Here is a 26,891-nt window from a genome sequence, read left to right on the forward strand (position 1 = left end):
GCGGTATTGTGATTCCTTATAAAAAATAGATAAACGTACAATTTTTTCTTTTACCAGTCATATCTTTAAAGGAGATACACCAAGTTTTTTTAGTGTTATTGTATGGTAATCTGTGACAAATCATGTTTTGTTTATTAAAAACTACAAAGAATAGGGATCTTAATTTATTAATCCTAATATTCCATAACGTATATCTTCATCTTTATATAGCATTACTTAAGCTTAGATACTTTTTGTAAATAATCTTTCGACAAAGCTAATTATGAAATAAAAAAAAATCGAATAGTGTAGTGAAACTTCGGGTAATGAAAGGTTTGACGGAAAAGAATATTTTATTTCTCAACATAATCCCTTTTAAAGTCTACACATTTGTCCAGCGACTTTCCAATTTTACTCGGTTTCTTTATTTTTTTTTTTTTTCGAATAAAAACTAACATTAATCAACACTCGAGATTATTTCTTCTTCATATTTACCAAATAATGAAATAGTATATTGGGCAACAAGTGCGGAGAGTTCAACTTTACTTATGAATGTGGAAAGCTAACAAACGAGTGCGAAAAATACTTTCCCTACATGTTACATTTTATACTTTTTATACAACTGCACAAGTTGAAAGAAAACAAAAAAGTAACTTCAAATTTTTATTGTTAGTAAAACTAAATTAACACTAAAACTCTAAAGTGGATACGCAGCACTGCACCACTGACCGTTAAATGAATTTTATTAATATGGATAGAAATATCTATCTAATAGAATTTGGAATTCAATAAATTATCTAATACATTTTACTTATTTAGACGCCCAATAATTACAAAAAACTTAATTTGAGGAAACATATCCTAAAAAGCAATTCTTTGTAAATAAATGTACCTTTATTAAGAGGTATTCATTATCTGGAGCAAGACTTTTACCTACCTACTCCACGTTCAGAATTAATTAAGGGCTCAATATTTCACACTTACCAATAGTAATAAAATCGATATTATCTTTTCCCGCATTTCGTAATAATTTGAGAGCCTACGTACTGGAAAGTATCTTCTACTCTGTAAACGACTTCTATTCTAATAATAATATTTAATTCCGGGCATGCTGCATACTGGTTTAATGTTGCTATGGATTTATATACTAATTATTACCTATAATTTTTTTATTCATTATGCTTTTATTCTGTATATTGAAATTTTATTTCATTTGTATCTTTATTTAGTTTGTTTTTATGTTTGTTTTTTAGTTTTTACAAGCTTTTGTCTACAAATTGTAACAATTTTTTTTGACAATAAAGCATTTCTCTCTCTCTTCCTATGTATGTGAAACATTTCTAAAAATAATCTTTTTCTTTTATTTGATTCCGTTTCAAGAATTTTCAAATTTTTATTTTTGAATGTACGTTTTTCCATATTTCTAAGTTTTTTATGCAGTTCTAATTTTTTATCGTACTGATGAACTTTTAATCTATTTTCTAAATGCTGAGGTGTCTGTTCTATGTAAACAGCGTCACCACCATTAAAAGGTACTTGATATATAATATTACTTCTTTTAGATATCCAAATAAATACATATTCCTATAGATTTTTGATATTTTTATTATAATTTATTTTTCTTTGAAATCCCATAAAATTTTTTCCACAATATTTTTCAAATAATTAGTTAATGGAGTGAGGGGAGTTTGAATAATTGATATAATTGGTCGAAGAGAAGGTTTGTGCAGTTCTAGTTGACCATATGTATTAGAAGTTATAGCATCAATCTTCGATTTCTTTGTATTTGATGGCCGAATTGAAAGTATTATTCTCCTAATGTACGTAAAATTTTGAGAGATGACATTTGAAACATAACCAAAAATATCATAATCACCGTACCGAAAAAGTTGTCTACCTTTATAAAGTCACCTTTCCGTCGAACAGTACACCTATAACTCACAAGAAGTACTTAGGTTTTTTAACCAGTTGAAAAATTGTATAAATAAATAATAGTAGGTGACCGAGGAATAAAGCATTTTTTAAAAATGGTATGTGTACTTTATTTAAATAATATACTTAATTAAAACGGAATCGGTAGATCGGTTTGAAGGGAGAAATATCAAGAACATGTAAAGTGAAGTAAAAATTCAGTGAGCAATCAAGTTTATTTTATTTTTTACTAGTAGATCGGAATTTAGCTGATTTTACATTGATATTCCTATGTTCCGTAATTTTTCACCGATACCCTAGATCCACAACCAATGGTATCAACAAAATGATCCGAAAACTTTCGCTAAACTTACTCTGTTGAGAATGATTTTTTTATAAAAATAGAGTTTGAATGTGCTATTCTAAGTCACGGAATCTGATACAAATTGGGGGTGTGATAAAAGATTTATTACATCAGTTATTGCATCCGACGGCAAATCGCCTTAGTGAAGAAAAAAAAACCTATTTTGGAATGTCATCAGATACGTGACGAGACGTTAAAATTGTCATCTTGAACAAGCTAGTAAAAAATTCAAACAAACATATTTGCATTAATTATAGCTAAAATATTCCAAATAAATTAGAGTGTGTCGTTGCTTTGAGCATTTAAATGAATCGAATTTGAGGTTTATTTGAATTTCTGGTATATATAGACGCGTATGTTCGCTTTGGTTGTAAACTCAATGATCAAATATCAGTAAATATTACAATATTGGTTTGCTCCTCTAGAGTGATAACAGGAAGAAAGTGTGAACACTTCACTGCAGTTTAAATAAAACTAAGTTATAATGGTATTATAATTATAAAGCGAAGTTGTGTAAAATTAATTGATTTTCGAGCACTTCAAAACTTCAGATTAATTTTATAAATTCGTACCATTATCGTGGACGAGGTACCATGCAACGCAATCTTTAAATTCAATTTTTTTATCTATTGTTAGGAATCAGAAAAATTCAAAATTTTGTATATTAATCAAAGACTAAACTAAACAATGATTCAATAATTTTGTCTTAATTTCTACATTGGGTTCATGTTGTTTACGCTGGCAAAGTTTATATAGTAGTACTTAGTTGCTTAGGCTTCGCAAATGGTGTACGAATACATACATATTAAAGTGAAGCATTAGATGAAAATTTTGTTAGGAAACACTTAAAATACTTTTTATATTTAATCGAATATATATATATATATATATATATATATATATATACATATATATATATATATACATATATATATATATATATATATATATATATATATATATATATAAAATATACCCAAAAAACAGGGAAACATACTTATATAGTCAATTGAACTTGAAAACTTGAAAATAAATTAATTAAAAACTGATAAACAGGCTTTTTCAGTTAATTAAATTAGAAAGTAGAAAATAAATCTTAATTAAAGAATGAAATGACTGATAAAATTAAGGTCACTGTTATGGAAGTTTGGGGTACTTTTATTTTAAAACTAACTCTATATACAGAAATTGCGCGGCAATAAGAAAGATGTATACCGAGGTAACGTTCTATTAACGTATGGTAACTGTTTTATTTTATTTTTGTCACTAAAACTGTTGTGCCAACTTATTATAGCAATGCAAAGTTTAAAAAGTATTATGAACGTAAAAAAATGCTGATTGTGGAATCCGCCGAATTTTCGAAAGACATCGTTCTTGTAAGACCGAGATTTTAACAATAGGAGCAGAAAATGTAACTACTCATTGTGATTTGCAACATACTCACGTTAAAGATAATAAAAAATTTATTTAGAAACTTATTAATAAGAGTGTAAAACGAGAAGCTATAGACTATAGAGGATGTAGCAGGAAGAAAATCTAAAATAAAACATTAATAAATGAATTAATGTCTGTTTGTGATTTGTGCTACATTCGATATAATTAATAATTTATACAACAACAGAGGGAAACCTCAATCAAGTTGACCACAAACAGCCGAAAAGACTATAAATATGTTTGAGGAAATGAATATTTCTCATACAATTAGAGATTTTTTTAATTAATAACCAACAGGTGTTTTCGTAAGTATCAAACATTTCCTATTTGTACAGCAAAGAAGAATATCTACATTTAGTTCTTTTGCACAAAATTCTTTCCAATTATATAGTTACACTTCCCGATAAACATTAGGTAACTTATGAAATTGTTTTTCTGTTATGAAAATGTACAAAAAAAGTACAAAAGCGTTTCTCAAGATTTAATTCCGAAAAAGTTGTGGTAGATTTTGAAAATAATGATGTGTAAGCGGAATGGCAAGAATCAGAATGGATTGGATGTCCCTTTTATCTTGGACAAGCTTAGTTTTGCGTAATATAAAATCTTGAACTAACTTCAGATTTTATAAACCAAATATACCTTTGGCTTGTCTTTTCTAAATCCCACTGATGTAGGTAATTGCTTTGCATTTTTTACTGCGGAATTTCAACTTCAAAATGAAAGACTTTCGGAATACGTCGACTATTTAGTGGAGAGCTATATATCAGAAAATCAGAGAACTGGAGCTGTAAGAAGTGTACAGCGGCAGCATTGAAAGAACGACAAATACGTACGAGTCTTTTCACTTTAAGTTTAGCTCATATTTTCATTTTCCATACTTTGATATACTTTTATTTATTGAAGTGTTGAAGCAATTTCAAACTGAGATTTATATAAAAAGGATCATTCGAAATCATCCGTACAAAATCACTATATGTATATATAAGTGCTTTTCAGATAAAAGTATCCACCTTTAATAACTTTTGTAATACTGGTATTTAGAAAAAATCCAAAAACACGTCAATTTATGTTGGAAGGGGCAAGCATTATGGCTTATTTAAACTTACTGGAAAAGCCACCCCCTCACCCCTAGCAGCATCCCCTTTATTTTTTTAAATTACTTTTCATATTTTTTATGTAAAATTTGGATACTCCTCTTTGAGCTGATTTCAAAAATGTATAATACTTGTAGGTTAAAGTGGTTAGTTGATAAGATAAACAATTTTTCTTTTAAGAGCACAAATTTTACTTATCTACTTTCACCTTATTTGCCTGTGTGTGTGCGTGTGTGTGTGTGTGTGTGTGTGTGTGTGTGTGTGCGTGTGTGTGTGTGTGCGTGTGTGTGTGCGTGTGTGTGTGTGCGTGTGTGTGTGTGTGTGTGTGTGTGTGTGCGTGTGTGTGTGTGTGCGTGTGTGTGTGCGTGTGTGTGTGTGCGTGTATGTGTGTGCGTGTGTGTGTGTGCGTGTGTGTGCGTGTGTGTGTGCGTGTGTGTGTGTGCGTGTGTGTGTGTGCGTGTGTGTGTGTGTGCGTGTGTGTGTGTGCGTGTGTGTGAGAGACATTTTTAAAAAATATAATTTTAAACAAAGATAGAGCTAGTGAGCAAACTACGTAAGCACGCAGTCACAGACTTATAACACCAAGATGCAACTATCAACATATGTCTACATATTAAATACAGGTTTGAAATAGAAAGTAAATTTAAAATAGAATTTAAAACACTAAGAAACACACTATCTTGGATAAAGAATAAAATTACTGATGAGAAAATTTTTATCACTATTATAAATACGTGGGGTGCCTACCCTAACAGTTTTAAGCTAACTCTATGTTTCAGAATGAAACTAGCGAAAAATTATAACGAAAGATAATAATGGAGAATGAATGGAAATGAAGAGCTACTTAATAAGTAGTTTTCGAAAAAAAAAAAAAATTTAGTAATTTAGTAAATTTACTAAATTTAGTAAAAATTTTCAGTAACCGAAAAAATCATTCGCATAATTCCCGGACTGGGAATCAAACTCAGATCTATTGGTTACAAATTACAAAAATTAATTCAAGGCATCCCATACTTTTATAATATTGACATTAATGTTTTTTACAAACTCTAACTCACATTATAACTTGAATTTCTTTAAAAACTGTTAAGAATTTGTTAAATTTTTCAAATACACAATTTCATAAATAGAAATCTATAGTTATTGTCTTACCTGGAATGGAGCTCTATGGTGGGGGTGGTGAAACTGTGGAGTTTGGATCATGTCTGCAAGAAAACCGAATTCGTCTTCGGGATCTTTAGGCAGGATTTCCTCAGAAGATGATGCGAGGACATCAGTTTTTTCTGCAGCTTTTATATCAGCTGCGGTTATTTGAGAAGCAGTTGGCACTGAAGTGCTACCAGTGTCGTTGGGTAGGTTTTCCAACTCCTTAAGGTTTACTGTATTTTCCTGGAATATTTTCGTTTATAAGAATACATAGTGTAACATATGGAAATGTAATTGTGAAAAATATCTATTTAAACAGTATTGTTTGTTTTACCTGTGACGTTTCATCTTCCAAATCTATTAAACGCAATGCTTCATCAAGAAAAAACTCCGGCAAAGGAAGTGTAAGATCTTCAAGAGCAAGATCGACGCTAGTATCAGTTGCTTCCGATTTTTCAAGCTCTGGTTCTGCTTCACCTTTTATCACATATTCTCCTGTAAATAACCAACAAATAATCAAAAATTCTCATAAATAGAAAACTAAGTTATTTAAAGGTATGAAATTGTATAAATAAAGAGAAAACAGGCTATATCTTTTCTTAAATCACGGAAAAAATTTTCTAAAACTACTTTTAGCGATAAAAATCACACATATTGTTAAAATAATTCCGTCAGTTGTTTAAAGGGTCAAAATGTATAAAAGATGGAAATCATTTTAATTTGAAAAATAATGATGATCGATCAAATATTTAACTATCGAGTTGGGCACTTATCGAGTGGTCTGTGTTTAAATGAAAATTTGTACTTAAGATATTCATCCTACTGTCCACGTACCAATAAATTTTTTACGACACAGTAGAAGAATTTTGTGGAAGGCATATACAAGGTAACCTGACATATTTCTTACTTAATTGGAAACACACAATGGAAAACGTCAGTTTTTTATTAAAAATTCATCATCTAAACTACAATCGCAAAAAACGTGTACAATGAAAATGTTTATATTTTTGTCATAAGAAGAAGACAAACACAATTGGATTATATTTTCAAAAATTTCTATGCCAAACTCTGAAACAGAATATTCAACAATATACTCAAACAAGTATTTGCTTGAGTATTAACAAATTTCTCTTTCATATTGTCAAGATCGAAACAGTGTCTTACAAACCAAAAATAATCTGTTATTTCTTTATGTTATACGAGCGCATTAGTTTATGTGCGATAAGTTAAAATATGAAAGTACCGGCTGATTTGTACATTATATTTTAACTGTGAATTATTTCTTCAATGTTCATGATTGTAGTTTAGTCCCAGTTAGCCCTGTAAGACGCAAGAACGTGCAGTGAATTATACTTTTTGGACCAAGAGATCTTTTTGTTAAGTTCGTATACTAATTGTTTTCATTCTTGTTTATTCAGATTTATAATTTTTAAAATGGGTAACACCAAGGAACTATCTGTTGTAACTCGTATATTAATCGCAAGTCTTCATAGTCTAGGCAAAAGTAACCGTACCATGGCCATTCGATTAAAAATAACTCGACGTATCGTGGAAGTTGGAAAATTTTGAATCCACCAGGAGCTTTGGTGATAGAAAACGTGCAAAAGCCACAACTGCTGAAGATAAACGTATTGTATTGATCAGAAAACGTGATTGACGACTCACGGGACAAGAAGTAGCAGCGTAGATAAATGAATTTAGAAATCTGCCTTTGAGTACTTCTACAGTAAAAAGGAGATTGAGAGAAGCAAGCCTTTTTTAAAGGATGGCAGCGGAGAAACTTCAGAGTGAAATACGTAGTGCGGTCTTTGAGAATTTAGCTTAACATAGAAAGAAAATGAAAAACAGTAATTATTTTTCAATATATTCAATATATAAGTCAATAAAAATGTGCGTAAAACGAAACGCACTTACTTTCATTTGACGTTAAACGTCAAAATTCGCCGGCCATCTTGTTTACACAGCTGATTGCGTTTGTTTCTGCTAACGACCGGTGCCGGATTAAGTATGTGTATAAAATAGTGTAAAAATTACGCTTCAGATCGTATAAGTATTGATATTTATATTGTTAATTGGTGATAAACAATTAATTTATTGAAAAAACAACAATGCATGTATGATGTATGGATGAAAAACAGCGAATGTTTTTTCTGTTGATCTAAGAGGTTATGTTCATATTGTACATAGATTTAAATGTTCTTTTCTTTTTTGTTTAGGTTTAAGAAGTAAACAATGTCACTCTCCAAGGAAAGTTTTTATGTCAAACATAAAAAAGATGAAGACGTTACGTCAATGTGGAGTCATTTTTTAGTCGACAAAACGGGTAGCTTAGCATAATGTAAGCGTTGTTTAGCTATTTTAAAAACCTTAGGAGGATCAACCAAAGGCCTACATACTCATCTATTTTAAAAACATTCCGTAAAAGTAGATTCTGCTAAGGTATCTTCCTCAACGAGCCAAAATAATGAAGAACCACCTTCGAATAGAAAAATGACATCAGTTGCCGACTATTTTGTGAAATCTGATACTCTTGACGATGTTTTGGCCCGTATGACTGCGCTAGATGGTTTTCCTTTTAGCGTATTTGTGACATCAAACGATTAGTTACTGTTACCGTTACTGTTAGTAAAAGGGTACTCAGACTTACCTAAATCTGCTTCAACAATCTGTACTAGACTATAGTGTGAAGACAAAAAAACAAATAACAGCTGAACTATCTACATTGAAAAGTGACTGATGGTCCAAATGTAATGCTGAAGGTTGGAAAACTTGTTAATACATAACACCAAGTTTGTTTTGCAAATGGTATTCATTTAGCCGTTTGTGATTGATTGTATAAAAAGACACATGTAAATGAGACTACCAGTGATATTATTGATGACTCGAATGATGATAATGAAGGGAAATATGTTGAAAAAGAACATGGAAGAGAGCTTAATTTACTACTCGAGTATAAAACGCGTTGGAACAGTCTCTTTACAATGCTGGAGCGATTTGATCTTTTCAAACTAACGTAAAAAAGGCACTTATTGATCTTAACAATCCTGTACCATTTGAAGAGTCAGATTTTCAACTCATTGGTGATATAATTAAGGTATTGGCGCCAGTTAAATTATCTGTAGAAGCACTTTGTCGTTCTGATGCCAATTTGTGCACGGCGGATGCGACACTCAAGTTTCTTTTTAAAGAATTGCATGACAATGACTGAGTTGGAGACTGATTGTGATGTAAAGGAGTTATTTTCATGTCCAAGCAAGATGACTATAAAAAAACAGATTATTTTGTTAATTGGGAAAATTGAAAATAGTGATAATGAAGAAAATGACATGAACATTGAACCCACGCAGACAACTAGTAAAACTGATTTAACATTACAAGAAAAGCTTCAGAACGAAATATAAAACAGTATGAAAACTATAAATCCTGAAGCATATAAAGAAACTGATCTTTCTAAGATCATTAAGCAAGAAGTGAATCTTTATGAGGCTAGTTCCACACGAGGTTATAATTTGGACAAGGCTTATAAAAATTTATTGACGATTCCTCAAACTTCCATCGAGCCTGAACGCGCGTTCTCTGCTGCTTCATATTTCTTTTATATAGTCCTATTAACATTGATCTCTTTTAACAAATTTTAGAAGTTGATTTTTTTAAGTTTATTGTAAAATAAAATTAACAAACTAAGCAATAATTTATTAAACTATTTTATAAGGGCCTAGTTTATTAATTTTATTAGAAGAAATTATAATTTTGTTTTGTTTTTGAAGATTTAAAATAAATGGTTGATTTTGATATGTTTTACTTTCTTTTTGCTACCACTACAATACAATCCCGGGACTATCCCGGTACTAACTGTTGATAATCCCAAAATCCCGGGACTAGAAAAATCGACCGGGATCGAATTGTCTAGTGACAATGTTCGTACAACGCCTGTTTAATTTAATCGTCACTGTTAAATTCCTTGATATTTGATTCTTTAAAGTCAATCAAAAGGATATATTCACAGTCCCAAAATATGATAGCGCGATCACTTTTTTCGTGCTTATTGTGACCCGTGCTTTTTTTGACACCGGCTATTCTTTCCGATTCCACTACATAGAATCTCTTTTGGATTTCGAGTCATAATAAAGGATCATAATTTCGCCCATTATAATAGATCGTATTATACTTTGTTAGTGCTCGCGAAAAAGCTTAAAAATCACTCATAACATTCTACTCGACGCTGTTTTCGTACTGCGAGTTCGAGACACCCACCTTGCACTCATTTTTCTCACATTTGAATCCTCATGTAGGCTCCGTAGAACATTTGTTTTCTGTATGCCGATCTGTACTACAATTTCTTTTGTTTTTATGCGTCGGTCACTTGGACAACTCCCGCACATGGGTCATCTAATGACTCTCGTTCCCAACGAAACAATTTAGACCAATTTTCATATGTTGAAAATGATGGTCACAAGTCACCGTAAACAGCCTCCATTCTGTTTTTGATTTGTCTTGGAGTTAATCCTTCTTTAGTTCGTAACAGCGCGAAACTCAATTTGAGACATTTTTCAAAACAACTTGCTGAGTAGTCGTTCGAGCTATATAATTATAAAATGAAGGGATGCAGCAAGTTGAAACTTTGTGTAAAGCTTGTTGAGACTTATCACTGGCGCGTGAATAACGATGTTGGCGAACGCACTCTATTTATTATGTGAGACCAAAACCTCAAGGACCACACTACGTATATCTACTTTTCTCAGTAGCTCATTTGGATGTAAGTTGTCTTGTCAGCCATGATTTTTAGATTTACCGAATCACGTGAAAACTTCAGTACTACACAAAAAACTATGACCATAATCGTTTGGAAGGAACAAAATTTTCTATCTATTATCTATTATGTCTCATGCTCTATAATTTTAGTTATTATTGTTATAGCAAACTCTGTATCTTTCAAAAGCCGTGAATAATAATTTTGTAACGATTCGAAATGTCAGTGACCATTCAAATTACTAAAAATGTACACTGTTCCTGCCCACACATCAACACAAAACTTACAGACATTTGTAAACAACATTTTCGAATAAACGTGTCTAGTCGTCTTCACACTTTTTCAGTCAATAATAATTGATATTTCTTGAAATATGTATTTACTTTTATATTGTAATTCTAGGGTTTTAATTATTTTATTTCCTTTTCCTCCTGGCCTGGGTTGTGCGTGAATATTCGGTTAAGTTCTTTAAAACAGTTTCAGGAAATTTTGGAACGCTCAAAGACGTGTCTACAACTTCGTAATCATGTAGGCAAAGGTTCAAGTTTCAAGGAAATATAATATAGTTCTGAAATAGGTCCTTAAAATGTTTCTGATTCGAAATTCAAATCATCTCAGCTAATATGGTTCCAAATAACCTGTTTTCTTTGTTTGTATATATTTACTGGTGCTACGATTTCATAACAAACTGATTCAAGAGAATCAAGATCTGTTAAATCTAGCCCATTATAAAAGTAGATTTACCAGTCATTCAGTAACAAGTAGTCATCCCGCTCTTGTAATTTCATGTGTTAATATATTTTTAGTTTTATCCCATTAAAAGCACCTAAGTTCTTGTTGTATGTTCTTTATGTAAATTGGGTGCTAATTTAGTAAGGTAGAAAGTGACATGACAAAAGAAAAGATAAAAATATATTTTGAATTTACTTTGATATATTACTGAATTATTGAACACACTATCACTAAATTCCGATCTCCGAAGTCGATAACTTGGTTATCTAAACGCGCGTTAGTGTAATTGTGAGTATCGAGGTAGTGATAGAAGTAAAAAGTATTTTTAGTATGTATTTCACTCAATGGTTCCAGAATTTTCAAATTAATTCCATTGAATATCAAGAAATAGTATAAAATTTTGCAAATTTTTGTAAGCAACAACAAAAATAAATAAAAGAAAATAAAATAGATCAGAGAGAAGAAGAAGCAAAATTAACTAACTATAATACATAGGAATTTATAGCAAAAATAATTACATCAAAAACAGTGACATAAATGGAAAGGATGCATGACAAAGAAGTGCCTATAACAAAGATAACTAAAACATAACAAAGTATTCGAAAGATAAAGATATAAACTAAGAAAAAAATAGAATTGAAGAAGAATAAGCAGCTTTTAGATACAGAAGATACACACACGACCGAAACGTTATGATAAGCAAAATCTACAGTTAACATATAGCATCCAAAGTAGATTATAGAAAAAGCAAACGAAACATAGGTACATCCACACTTGACATTTGTGAGTGCGTCTACATAATACAGACTATGTATGTACAAATTAAAGCTAAACACGACCACTGACAAATAAAACAAAGTAAAAACCAATAAGTCAATTAATAGAAAAAATGAACTTAAATAATTTGAACAATTACAAAGTATGCCACCAGTGTCTGTAAAAAAAATTAGGACAAAGGAAAATATGTACCACAAAAAAACCACTCTATCTAATAAACCGATAAAAGTCAAAAGAAAAGAGATATCAAAAATGAACAGAAAACCGCATACGAGCCAGAAGCAGGAAGGGATTTATTTTATTCATATATAAACCAATCAAAAACAACAAATTAATACATTAGGTAACTACAGTTAAAAATTAATTGATTTCTTCATCTTAAACATATTAATGAACGTATGCTCAAGAATTTAGCACTTAAATTTCATAGGAAAATATCGCACATTTTCTCATTGAAAAGAAAAAAAACTTATACCTTATTATGCTCATTCACATGTTTTTATCCAGTCACTAAGACACTTCAAATCACTCTCAAATAATAACACTGAAAAACACGATACCGATTAATACAAAATAACTTACGAAAATTACATCAAAACTAATAAATAACATCGAGTTATTAAAACAGTGTTGCCTGATGAGAATCATAAATCGAAGAATATTTTCTACCTGAGAGGCCTTTGCTCAAAGCACAGATGCCAATCCCCACGCCTTATTACCGCTCTGGTTATTAGCTCCCATCCCATTGGCCTGAATTAAATGTTAGAGTTTGTGCGGTAATTCCTATCCATTACGGTTTCGATAAAAAAATGGCCGCCGCCAGTTAATAATATAGGGTGAACCATTTTGTTTATTACAGCCTTACTAAGGGAGTCATTATTTGTAGATGCCGACTAACTACAAAAATTGTTTTTACAAAGTAATTTTCATACTCATACGTAATTGATGTGTATCATTATCTAATGATTAATAGAAGCACAGGAAGTTTTAAACTTCTCAAATGAAAATACGGTTTGTATCAATTAAATTTACCTTTTTTGTTTAAAATTCATGATAACGGAATATTGAACATATTAATCTTAGCTTTGACAATTTTGGAATAGCCAAATATATTAAAAAATAATTATATACTCTTTTCTTTTTAAAGTGCAAATATTTGAGTTCGTTGTAGAAGTATCACAAAGGAAATTTTCTAATATACAGTCTTATCTCGTTGTGTACAGTAATTAAATAATTCATTTTTAATATTAGTGATCACACAAAGATGTATTACGAGTTGCCTTCTTCGCTAATCTAAAAACTCAAAAATATCTGAAACCAACACATAAAGTTTTCTACTTTTGATTCTAAACGTGAAATATATAAATATATCGATGAATTCGTAGACATATTGTATGCTACTATAAAACAGTCGATCAAGTCATTCAAATTTAAGCTCAAAAAGATAGACGAAATTCAATTTGAAATTATTTAAAAGAAGCTGCCGTTAATAAAGGGAATTACAGAATACCGACAATTGTTCAAATATTTTTTCGACAATTAGCAGGATTGCATCAGCTTACGCTTTCTGACTCTTAACTTCTTGTTGTTGTGGTTTCACAAAAACTATATTCCAATTTTTACTCTTCATAATAATTGACAAAAATTATCATAGAAAAAATCATAAAATGATTTAATGACTTGGGCTTTATGATATGAGGTTTATGATAAAATAAAGAGACTGGAAGCACTGGGAACTATGTGGCAACTTTGTGTCCACCAGCCTGCTCTACACAAATATCTTTATCAATATTTTGGAAATGACAACAGTGAGGTTTTGTTTTTATTGTTGTGCATAGGAATTTATATATACTTATATGTGTTAAACTGCACCGCTAGTGTGTGTGACTTTAGAAAAGTTCAAACAGGGAAATTTGATTATCAAGAGAACAAGTTTTAAGCTGGTATGAATCATTTCTAGGAATCCAAGATGATCAACGTCGCTCGGGGAGATCATTGACTTAAAAAATTAAGGAAAATGTTTAGTGTGACAGCTCTTTAACAAGAAGGATGATGAATGAACAGTTAAATTTGAACACTTTCATAGATCAAATCTTTACAGACGACTTGGACATTCGAAAGATTTATGCTAAAATTGTGCTAAGAAAACATACAACTGAATAAAAGACTAAATAAAAAACGTTGATCTTGTTGAGAAGAAACATTCCTAGTGAAACTCTGGGTTATATTCAGGAATGTATCAATGAAAATATAGAATATGTGGTAAATGAAAGTCTCACAACTCTTCTCACATACCTTGGGTCTCAGTATCATTTTTTTTCATGAAAATTTATTTAACGAATTGCTATTTTGTATTCGAGGGCCTGCATGGTACTAAACACTAGCACAGTTATAATAAGTAAATACATGGAATTAAAACTTAGACCGAGGAAAGACTGACGACCTTGTCTAGTGACAATAATTGCTGGGACTTGGGAGTTTCCATACCAAAATCTAAGATTAATTTCCTATATATATGAGGATATATTGAAAAATTCTTAGCCTCCTCTTAATTGGATACATTTATTACAGCGAACCTGCAACGTCTCTAAACAAAAAAAAATGTTTCTTCTTGCTCTGCAAACCAGACCTCCACTGCTTTTATTACCTCCTCGTTGGAAGAAAATTTACGCCTTTTTAAACTTTTTTTCAGTTGACAAAAGAGATGATAGTCGAACGGAGCCAAATATGGTGAATAAGAGGGGTGTTCTAGTAAATCAAACCCTAAATTACGAATTTTTTTTCATGGCAACATGATTGGATAGCTTTCCACGTCTTTTCTCTTTAATTTTTTTCCGTAGAGTGGTCAATTATGTCGAATACTAATCTCCAGGTATTGTTCCACTCTTATCCAAAAAATCATTAATGATTACTCCATGGCAATCCCAAAAGAACTTTTCCAGCAGATTTTTGGACACGAAACGATTAGGTTTTGGAGAAACAAAGTGTCGCCATTCCATCGATTGTTGCTTTGTTTCTGGATCATAGAAATGTGCCCATGTCTCATCCATAGTAACAATTCGGTTTAAGAAGTCTACATCAAAGTTTTCAAATCGAGCATAGATCGAACGCGATGCTGTCGCTTTTGGTCAACATTCCAACATTCGGGGATCCAAATTGCATGTCCAAATTGACGTGAGCTAAATGATGAACGCGTTCGTATGAAATATTCAGTGCTTCAGATATCCGTTTTAATCCAATTCGACGGTCTGATAAAATCATGTCATGAACTGCATCGATATTTTCGGAGACTGACACAGAAACTGGCCTCCCCGATCGGTCATCATCTTCAATGGAAAATTTACCTCTTTAATGCAATTAAAAAACATTTAATTGATTAAACGAAAAAGATGCACTTCTTTTAATCTATGTATAGAGTCTCATGAAGCAATAATAGATGTGATTCAGTGAAAATAAGCGGTAGATTATTTCAATTTGAATTCGTAAATTTTCACTTACTATCAACTTCAATTCTTGTAATAATTCTAGGTTACAGTTATGTTATGTTAAAAATGTCGTATAAAATTTTCCATACAGTCAGATTACTGATTTTTTCTATACAATCATCCGTTTTTAACTTGGACATAAATCATGAAGAACGTTTTCTCGACTATCTCGAAAACACTGCTCAAAAATACGTTTACGCGATAAACGATAAATATTCACTACCATATACTTTTGTTGATAAATCATGTTTTAGTAGTGGTTTCTCAAGTTTTACAAGAATTCATTACTCTACTGTTACGCTTAACATTTTTTCCGACAAAGCAAAAAACCAACTGTGATGCGAACGATGGTACGGACGATCTGATTTGTTTACAGTAGCGAGATGTATAGCATTCCCAACAGAACATTTTACTGTAACAAATGTAGCATTTGGTGCATGTGTACCTCTTTTGCAGCTCCCCCAGTCTCCTTATTCATTAGCTATGCCCTCGAATACATAATTAGATATTAATCAATAGGGAATATACGAAAGTAAACTTGATGCTGAGCTAGTATCTTGGAAGAAAAAAAGATTATTTGCTTTCCGGCAGTTTTTTCATAATATCTAGAGCAATTTTAGCATTATGATGATATTAACGGTCATTTATGATGATGACTTATTATGTGAAGCACAATCGGATAATATACCGAAAAGGGATGCATTCATGATGACAGTACATTTTGCATCAAATCAAGATGTTACGCCCACTGAGATCAAAGGAGTAAAACTATAATGCATAATGTTCTAACAAACGGTGTATAGGTAGGTGTGAAAAAGAATAGTTTTCAAGCAACTCCATTGGCCACAAAATTTTTCAAATTATTCTACCTAAATATTCATCTGATGAAATTTACCAGTAGATCTTAAGTATGACGGTTAACTGTGCTTAAAACATGTTATTTGGAGGGAGTAGTATTTTAAATAAGTAAATGTATGTTATGTGACACAGATCAGCATAAAACTTATAGTTGCAAACTAGATGGTGCCCTGTTTGGTAAGATTCAAGACTGAACTAAAAAGTTGTATAAGGAATAGACCAAGAAGAGATACCATGAACTAGTTGACAGTTCTTGATAGAAAAAGAACTGGAAACGTAGATTGATTGTGATGCCTTATTTATACAATCCTGATGATTTTATTTTATATGAAATAACTTTTTTAATTTAATTTTTGTTTCATTTCTTATATGTAACAGTAAACTTAGATAAGTTTAGGAATAAGTACTTAATGCTTTTATATATTTATTTAGTTTTTATTTAATAAAATGTCCCAGCATGTTTCTGCGATTATTTATGTGTTTATTGAAGTTAATATATTTCAACTCAATGTAATTATTCCATATATTTTTTATGTCAGTATATATACGTTAAAAACGGCTCCATTCGGCACATAATTTTTGAATCGATTTTTTTGTTATCATATATTCCATTATATACCGCAAGTAAAATAAATTTCATACTTAATTTTAACAAGATAGGTTTAATATCACATGAAATAGACATTTGATTCTTTTGAGTTTCATTTATATCATACAATGCTGACTCAGTACCAGACCTCCATATATTTCATTTTATTCCAAACAAGAAAGGCCCTAAAAGATAAGCAGCAGTATATATACTCGATATATGTGGCAATATTGTTGTGTTGTTAATATATACAGTATATGCAACTGTATCCATCATGTTGATAAACTAAACCACTAACTAATTTTTAGGCCTTTTACATATGTCATTTCTCTTGAATTTAAATAATCCTTTAGAAAAAGGTGAACTCCGCTTTATCTTCTTTCTTGGCAAAATTCATAGCTTTTCAGGTATTGCATTTTTCAAGAAATTACATCTAACTCCATTAAATTCATATCATTAATATGATTGCATAAATTAATAGGGGATTGAGACAAATTCACTTATGGAAGTAACAATTGTAATTTATTTCAATAACATGGATTAATAAATGGTTTCACAGGACATAGTACGAATTTTCGTGAAATAGGAGCTTCGAACAGAAATCACAGATAACAGATATTGAGTTTTACAAAAAATTCACATTATGAGCACTTCAAAAACGTTTATCTATCGTCTTATTAACATTCACTTCAAGTTTATTATATCTCAATTAAGTTTGATAAAATTTCACATCATGAACACTCACAAAACGTTTATCAAACGTTTCTTATTTTCTCAATATCCCCCATATTATTAACATTCACTCCAAGTTTATTATAATCTCAATTAAGTTTGATAAAACCTCACATTATGAACACTATCAAAACGTTTATTCAAAGTTCCTTATTTTCTCAATATCCCTTGTATTTGGAGAATTTATTTTTTAAATTAAATGTATTATTATATATATTTGAATTGAAAAGAACAAATCTAAAATTTCTAATGTTTCAATTAAAAACATCCCTTTTTATTATTCGTTTAATGTGTATGTAGATCTAATCTAAGATCTAAGTGTATTTGAAAAAATACATACATATTCCATATTCTAATGCACAAAATATTTCCTCTATTTTAGATGTATAAATATTGCAACATTATTTTATCTAATGTACTTGTCAAAAAACTTAACAAGCAATTAAGGGTTCTCTGGTTTCAATAACAGTAAAAGTCGTGTCTACTTTTTAATACGGAATTAAAGAAAGTTAATTTCAAGACCAACAACATCCATGCATTTTTATAAGATGCTTTCATTTTAGAATTAGACAGATTAATTAATTTCAAGAAATTAAAAATTTAATTTAATACTTTTTCGAAAGTCAAATGCATTGACCAGTAAGGTTTGAAATTCGATATTTATTCAGGGAACTGTTGCTTATGAATGTTGAGAGAAGAAAAAAGCTAACAAAAAAGAAATACTTTTTATATTTTTGTTATCGCTAATTATTTTGATAATCAAATTTGGTTCATGTAGCAAATAAATTAACATAAAACAAAATAAATAAAATATATAAGTTGACCTTATGATCCTTTATCGTTTATACAGGAAATAAAAGATATAAAATGGAATATGCAACACTAATCTAAATATTTCCTTAAATCTTCATAAATGTATCTGAGGTAATACAAGTTTTTGGTATTTTATTGGTATTTTAGAACGATAAGCTATATAGAACAATAGAAAACGGTTTGGAAAGGCCAAAAGCCTTGTATATGAGGTTTTCACAATAAGTACCTATTTTACAATAAGTTTGTTTTATTTCGATTCAAAGACTCTTTTCCTAACAAATTTCACCGAAAATACTATTACAGATTTTTCCATTTAATAAGGTTCAAGTTGTTTATCCTTAACAGTTTAGTTTAGTTGCAACTTGCAAGGTACAATGTGCAGACTATTAATTGTGAATTCTAGTGTAATTATGGAAAATTTGGAGAAGCCGTGTAAATCGGCTGAAAATCTTGAAAGGGGAATTAATACTTACACCAATATGTTGAATAAAGTATTTCCAGTGTTTGCAGTATACATCAGTATTTAAAATATTCGCTTTATGAGTTGACCAAAAAACATTGAATTACTGTTCTGTGGTGGATCGAGGTTATTTGGGAACAAATGAAAAAACATTTGATCTTGATGATGTTCGATAACTTCTATTGCAATAACTATCTAAAATTATATGAGTACCTAATTTGACAAAAAGTTATATAACACGTAATTAAAGTTTTTGGGTTTCTATTTAGAATATTTAATTTACAATATAAAATTATAGAGGATATAATGTGGTCAAGTTCATATAATATAGAACTATGTACATATAAGCCAGTTTTTCAGAGATCTTCCTTTTAGCATATTATTGTTATTGCTTCCATTCATGTATTTTGTTTCACTATTTTATTTAAAAATGTACGAAATACTATATCTTAACCATAACCCTACTTTTAACATATATTTTAGGGGTTGTGTCATATTTAAGTTGTAGTGATTTTTTTATTTCTTAACCCTTAACTGGAGACATGTCGTCTGTGAGTCGACGCCAAAAAAATAATGGATCGGTATTCACTGGTAAGAGCGGCTACTGGTGTGTTACTTCATCTATTCCTTTCCTTATTCGAGCCTCTCAGGTAGAGCAATTTGCAAAATTAACATCAGTGTGTTTTGAGAAGTTATAGTGGTTGGTACTTGCAACGTAGTCCGACAGACGAAGCATCTCTGTGTGTTTGTGAGAATAGTTAAACAAGAATATGGCCGGGCCTCAAAGCGCGTCCGTTTAGATGATCCGAATTACGAAGAAACTCTACAGAAATGGTATCAGGAGGATTTTAGTGATACTAGTGATATAGACGATGTCTCCGACGATTATCGTATAGAATCTGAGCACGATACAAGTTCAGAGCAAAGTGCTGATGAAGATATTTAAAATAATGGAACGCTTCAAGAAAGTCTTTCAGCTTACTTTTATGGCAATAATCGATATAGATGGTCTTCTTCTGGAGTTCGCCCATCATCTGAGACCCGTAAACATAATATTGTCATAAAAATTCCCACACTGACTGCCAAATCACGAAGTTTGTGTGACACAGCGGATCCTCTGTCAGTTTGGGGTTTATTATTTAGCGAAAATATTTTAGAACACATTACGAAATGGACTAATAAAAACTTAGTACAATGCGTATGCACTACAAAGTACAGAATAAAATCTATCTCAGAGACGTTGATATTGTTGAAATGAAGACATTTTTAGGTCTACTGATATATTCAGCTATATTTATTTCGAATCATGAGAATCTAGAGACTATATTTGCTACTCATGGAACCGGTAGAGAAATATTTAGATGCGTGATGAGCATAGAACGAATGTCGATTTTATTATGTGCTCTACGGTTCGATAATCCCGAAGACCGAGAAGAGCGAAAGCAGAATGATCCAGCATCCTTAGTATTCAATACATTTATTCAAAATTGCCAAAGTGCTTATGGACTTAGTCAATCCGCCACCATAGATGAAATGCTCGTGAGTTTTAGAGGAAGGTGTCACTTCAAAATGTACATGCCAAACAAACCGGCCAAGTATGGCTCACTGATGAAGAAAAAAAACTTTTAAAACCCACCCAAGCAGCATTATGTCTCGCTAAATCACTTTTCAATAGCAATAGGAATATCACGGCCGACAACTGGTATACTTCCATACAACTGGTGGATATTTTGGCGAAATTCCACCTAATTTTCTACCTGATAAGAAAAGAGAAAAGAGATCTACAATTTATGGGTTTCGAGAAAAAAAACTATAATCTCATGTTGGAACAAAAGGAATGGCCACAATATTGGTATCCTCGATGCATGACAGAGCTCTCACTGACGATACAGTAAACAAACCCGAAATTATTTCTCACTGTAATAAAAATAAGGGAGGGTTTGACAGTATTGATGAGAACTGTTCCAAGAGTTCTTCGAGTCGACGAACTCGTAGGTGACCAATGGCAATATTTTTCCGCATTCTGGATATCTCTGTCGTAAATTCCTATATTCTACACCAATGTTACCAAAACAACACAAAAATAAAAGAAACCGGCGCACCCAAATATTCATATTTTAGAAGAAAGGAAAATATATCATCAATGACCTTCAGCGAAACGTAGAATGACCGAATATTTATGCATTGTATGTCGGAAACCTATATACCTACAGTGTACAAAGCCAATTTGTGACAAGTGTATTTAAGATAAACACTAAGCTTTGAGGATTGTTAGAGGAGTCCCAAGACATTATGTTTGATATTTTTTTATATTTTTAGTTTTAGTTACTTTCCTATTATCCATTTTTTTATACAAAATTTTGTGTTTTGAATATTATGACATGTAAAAACTTTTTTTATTCTTGTTCAAATATTTCTTATTTTTCCCTTTTTTAGGGATATGACTATTTTTTTTGTTTATAATTAGATTAAATTTCATTTTTTCATTCCATTTAACCCAAAAGGGTTAAGTTTGTTTATTTCGAATAAAAAATAAAGCTTTTTAAAGTATTTTATTTATTTTCGCCAGCTAAAAAATGTTCATGCAACAAAGCTGACATGTCTCCGGTTAAGGGTTAAAATAGAAACTATTTTATTCACAATTTCCATCAAAAATAGTTATATGTATTGTTTCATTTGTATGGAAAAACTGAATAAATTAAATTATTCATTTCTATTTGGTTTTTAATTAATATCTGTTTCCATTGTCTAATTTATTATTATAACCTTGAGGTCGATCTTACACAGCTTAATACTATAATTTTGGTTGACCAGTAGAATCGTTTGGTATCATGGACCCATTAATTCAAAACATAGTCGTTAACTGAAAAATAGTTTTAATTTAGGTCCCATAAAATTATGAACATGATTTTAATGAACAAATATTTATCATAATTGTTTAACGGCTGAAAGACCGTCTTTGAATCATTAAATATCAATTACGTGGATCTAGAAGATCCTTCTCCTTCTTCCATGTGAGAACAAAAAGTATTATGAACATGATGTGAATTAATGTTAAATTGAATTCAAGATAAAAAAAATGAAATGTAAATTTCTGGTAGAGTCAAACAATCCACAACAAACCTCTAGAACACCACTACTAAATCTACAGATATCGGAATAACATTCGTACCAGGTGAATTTGAGAAGCAATTTATTTTTTGGAAGTTTTATAATCTTTGCATTTAATGTGTCGATATCGACTTAAAAAATGAAATTTACTTCAAAACCCGACTAGTCGATGTTTTTAGTATCTATAGTTTCATATTCCTCTGTATGAAAATAATTGACGTATGGAGAATACGAAAATATTATTAATGGAAAGAGAACGACCTCTCTGAGACATTGAATTTAATAAAGAGAAGGGCAGAACATATGAAAGCCATTCCGAAAAATCTAGAGGTTCTTTTCAGTGAAATCAACCATGTACTAGTCTCTCCATTATCCACTTTTCCATTATGATCAACATCGTCAGTTTCCAGAAAATAAATAATACTGTCTCAGATATATAATTTATTGATTTCTATATTTGCAGATAAAATCTTTTTTTTTTTAATATACACACTCGAAAGATAACTAAACCGTTTTGTAAAATACTAGTTCAAAGTAAATTTCTCAAATTTTAACTAGTTTTTTTTTTATTTCTAATTGTCGTAGGCACTGTATTTATTTAGATTTAATATTTTAACACCTACAATAAGAAACGAACAATTGAACAACAATAAATCGGATATAGATATTTAAATATTGAATATAATTACATTGCCAAAAGTATCTGTATCAAGGGTCCGTATGCATATCCATAGAGCAGATTTAAGACAAACCGCATCGAATATAATCAGTCGTCTATTAATAATTAAATTCTAACAATCTCACAAGAAACATCTCGGATGAGAGAATGGCCGATTCTTAGAAACTATTAGAGCAAAGTAAAGTTGAAAACGCTACAAAAGTGGCACTTTAGATTTCTCTGTAGATCGATATCTTAAATGGCGTTAAAGGCAATTTGGAATTTCAAGTAGGTGCTTTTGAAGGGCCGTTGACAAAAAGTGAGGAACGTTAATTGACGTTTGTTTCTTGAATAGAAGAAATAGAATAGAAAGAAGAATTTGTTCAAAAAGCAAGATTTTATCACGAAATAAAATAAACTACAGCTACGATTAGTTTAGGAGGGTTTTTCCGTTATTCTGCCATTATAAAAGTTAAAATTATTAACACAAAATAAGTACCACAAAATCATGACGTTACCTTTTTTTTTTCTTTATTTAAAATTAACGTGCTCGGCTACTATGGCCACTTGCACGGGAGCGGGTATAATACATTAAATATGAAATGGTTCATTGATACAAGTATACAATATGAATACACAGTAACACAATTGTTCTATAGTTGGTGGTACAGCTGTACATCTTTGAGAAACTGAAGTAGAGAGGTAATTTGTTCCGAGTTGTTAAGGACTTCATTGTAGTTCTGGCTAAGCCGAAACTGTTGTCTTTCGACGGTATATTTGCGACACTCGGTCAAAATATGCTTCATGGTTAGGTACGAGTTGCAGCTGGAGCAAAATGGTCTGGCAGTAGTAGTCATAAGATATCCATGAGTAAGTCTTGAATGGCCAATTCTTACTCTTCTAATCGCAGTTAAGTCTTGCCTTGAGAGACCAGCGAAGATAATAGGTTGGCGTTACCTTTTAAACCCTCTATACTTCCCTATTTCCAAATATAATAAAATTTTGAAGATGTGCATTGTCCAAAAAATGATTATCCAATTCGTTAGGCGAGATTTAGGCAGCATTACTTATACATCCAACCATTAAAAAATTGGATAATAAAATAGAGAAGCTAGAGAGAAGAGTTATGCCTCCATCCATTTCATACCATCAACTTATGGAGCTATATTTAACCCATATAACTAGACGCAGTAACTTTCAATCTAACAAAAGAAAATGAGGAAGAACAAATTTGAACAAATAAGTTCTATTTTGATATATTCTAAAAGCAAATACGAAATAAGTTTCAATGGAAAAATGCATAGAACAAGGAGACAATTTCAGCCCTTTACCCACTTTATATATGGATAACAAACAAAAGAATTTAGGAGAAAAGAAGGCGACTAAATATAATAATACGATTACACAGCCATGATTGCAAATTTAGAAGTTAAAAAATAAGTTTGTAATACCTAGTAGTTCAATAAATTTGTCCGAGAAGAAAAACACAATTCTATGATTTTAATAAGATTTTGTCGTTCAATTTATTATCCATGAGCTTGAATGCACGTGATCTCGTGATGTTTATGAATTTCATTGCTGAAATAAGAATCTAGTTAACTGTCGAAATACGTTTACACCAATGTTATTACCTCTTTATCAAGATAGTCAGAAGTCCGATGAAGATGGTGGATTCTACATCAGTTCGTACTGATTTTCGCCATGTTTTTTGAGCTCTTTGACAAGAATCCTCCTTTCTAGTGTAAATTAGGTTTTCTTTATGAATTTTTACATCCAGTTGATCCAAATCCAAATATTATGCGTTCATTTTTTATAATTGTAGAGGTAATCTATAAGCAAAATTCATTTTGCATTCTCAAAATCTGATAATATAATCGATTTTCTATAACTCACTTTAGAGCCGAAATAGCGGATTCGCTCCCCTACTTAGCTTCTTGCTTTGATCCAGAATCATGGGGTAGACCCAAAACTCATATACAGTTATAAAATGTCACCAATAAATCATTTTTATTTAAAACGCTTGAAATATTAAGAATGTGTCACCAGATCTTTCTTTCGTCGATGATTTCAGCCAAAATAGTGTTCACTCTGTCTAATGAGGTTCCTAGGGCTTTAATTGAATCTTTCTCGGTTAACTACTTTTGCTTTTTTCTGGCGATAATGCACCTTTTGAATATTATCCATGTAACCCATCCATCTACTACTAGAATTAAAGATCGGGGGTCCTTATATTCATTGAGCAATCGTTTGTGATTTGATATTGATTCTACATCTTCCAAATCTAAGAAACTTATTGAACGGTCATACGTAATGCATAGGGTAATCAGTAATGGACCAAAATGCGGATGATCGGTCTTCTGACACTGGCCCGTCAAATACAACCTTAAGACTATAGACATGGCAGAGGACGACAACTGTAGATTCTGCGATCAAGTTATGGAAACAGCAGAGCATTTATTCTGCGGAAGTCCTACCCATTTCATCAAAAGGAGTAGTACTAATCCCAGAAAAATAGCTTTTTATTAAATATCTCATAGATATATGTGCAGAGTGGCCAAACATCCGAAACGAATGCTCAAACAATCTATAGTTTGCAAGCTAGGGTAATAACAATTCTCACCAAATAAAATTGAATATAATTATTAATGTATATTATAGCTTTTCTTTTAATGTTTTAAACTTCCATAGCTTCAGTTTAGCATTAAAATTAACGAGGCTGCATGAAAATCTAAGTTTAAATGTGGTAGTAGTATAGAAATGAGGCAGATTGAGATGATTGTGAATATCTACATCATGTGGATGATTTCTAGGCTAATTTCTTATATAAAGATTATTAATGTAGGAAGAATTTCAAACAGTTTAAAATAGATGACGCATTTAATAATCTTATGATGCAAAATACGATCAATTTTTCAAGACAAATGTAACAGGACTTTTTTACAATTCGAAGAATATTTTGACATAAACTAGTCAGACAACAGACAGTTACCAATTATAGTGATTTGAAGATATATTTAAAGTGGAATCGGGTTATAAAGTATCAGAGTATAATTTTGGAATTCAAAAATTAACTTCTGCTATTCTTAATTTTATGCATACCCTTGTATATCTCATATTTTTTTTGCTTCCCGGATCTAAATAAAATAAACAATATTTTTTAAGCAGGATGTGAATAAAAAGCTGATTTGTTTATCTTACCATAACGAAATTCTCTTTCTTTATCATTGACTTTTGTGGTTATTTCATTTAAATTGTATATTTGATATTACATAAGATTTTTATAGACTCGCTCTGTTAGTCGTCAAAACAAAACTGACATCTAGTGTTTATCTAGTTCAGCAGATGGTTTATTATTAGGCAATTCGGAGTCATTCTTCACAGATTGACCCAAAGAACAGTGTCAAAAATAATAACATAGTTTGTCTTCATCAGGTACTCCGAACAATGGTTTTATTTAAAAATATGCAGATTCCCGATAGAAAAGCAAGCCACAAATTTGACGGATTTAATATGGATGGAATATATTTCACATAACATTTCAATCAAACAATGATTGACATAAGTTTTCAAGAACAAAAATTGAGTACATTACTCTGATTCAAACATGCAAAATACGATTTGTTACTATATTAGAGGCCCTGTTACGACATGAATAATAATTTTTCACAAATCTGGTTATGTGATCTCAAATTAGCACCATATCTGAATAGTTTATTGATATTGATATTTCTGTAGAGGTTCGAAGACTACGGAGATGTTCGCTTTGAATTTTTTCAAAAAGAAGTATCGAGCAGAAAACTTTCAACCACAGATTAACATAAATCGATTTTTTTCAAAACAATAGCAATAAATTATCTCTACTAATCAAGATCAATACCACATTGAGCGGTATACTTAGCCACAATATATTTTGTTAAATTTATAACAATATTTGTAACATCGAACTAGAATAGAGAAAAAACCTCTCATTACTTCTCTCACTAATATTAATTTTAGAG

At 30.9% G+C, this 26,891-nt stretch overlaps 1 protein-coding gene across 2 annotated transcripts in view; it reads right to left on the minus strand.

The window, feature by feature from the left end:
* LOC130450763 (segmentation protein cap'n'collar) overlaps window positions 1-26,891 on the minus strand; it is a 192,322-nt gene that overhangs the window by 44,536 nt on the left and 120,895 nt on the right. For both annotated transcript variants that reach the window (XM_056789385.1, XM_056789386.1), the window contains exons 4-5: window positions 6,263-6,423; window positions 5,935-6,171 (exon numbers count right to left, since the gene is read on the minus strand). In XM_056789385.1, the coding sequence (XP_056645363.1) occupies window positions 5,935-6,171; window positions 6,263-6,423 (398 nt within the window). The remainder of the gene's footprint in view (window positions 1-5,934; window positions 6,172-6,262; window positions 6,424-26,891) is intronic.

This window comes from Diorhabda sublineata, chromosome X (genome assembly GCF_026230105.1).
Source record: "Diorhabda sublineata isolate icDioSubl1.1 chromosome X, icDioSubl1.1, whole genome shotgun sequence".
NCBI lineage: Eukaryota > Metazoa > Arthropoda > Insecta > Coleoptera > Chrysomelidae > Diorhabda > Diorhabda sublineata.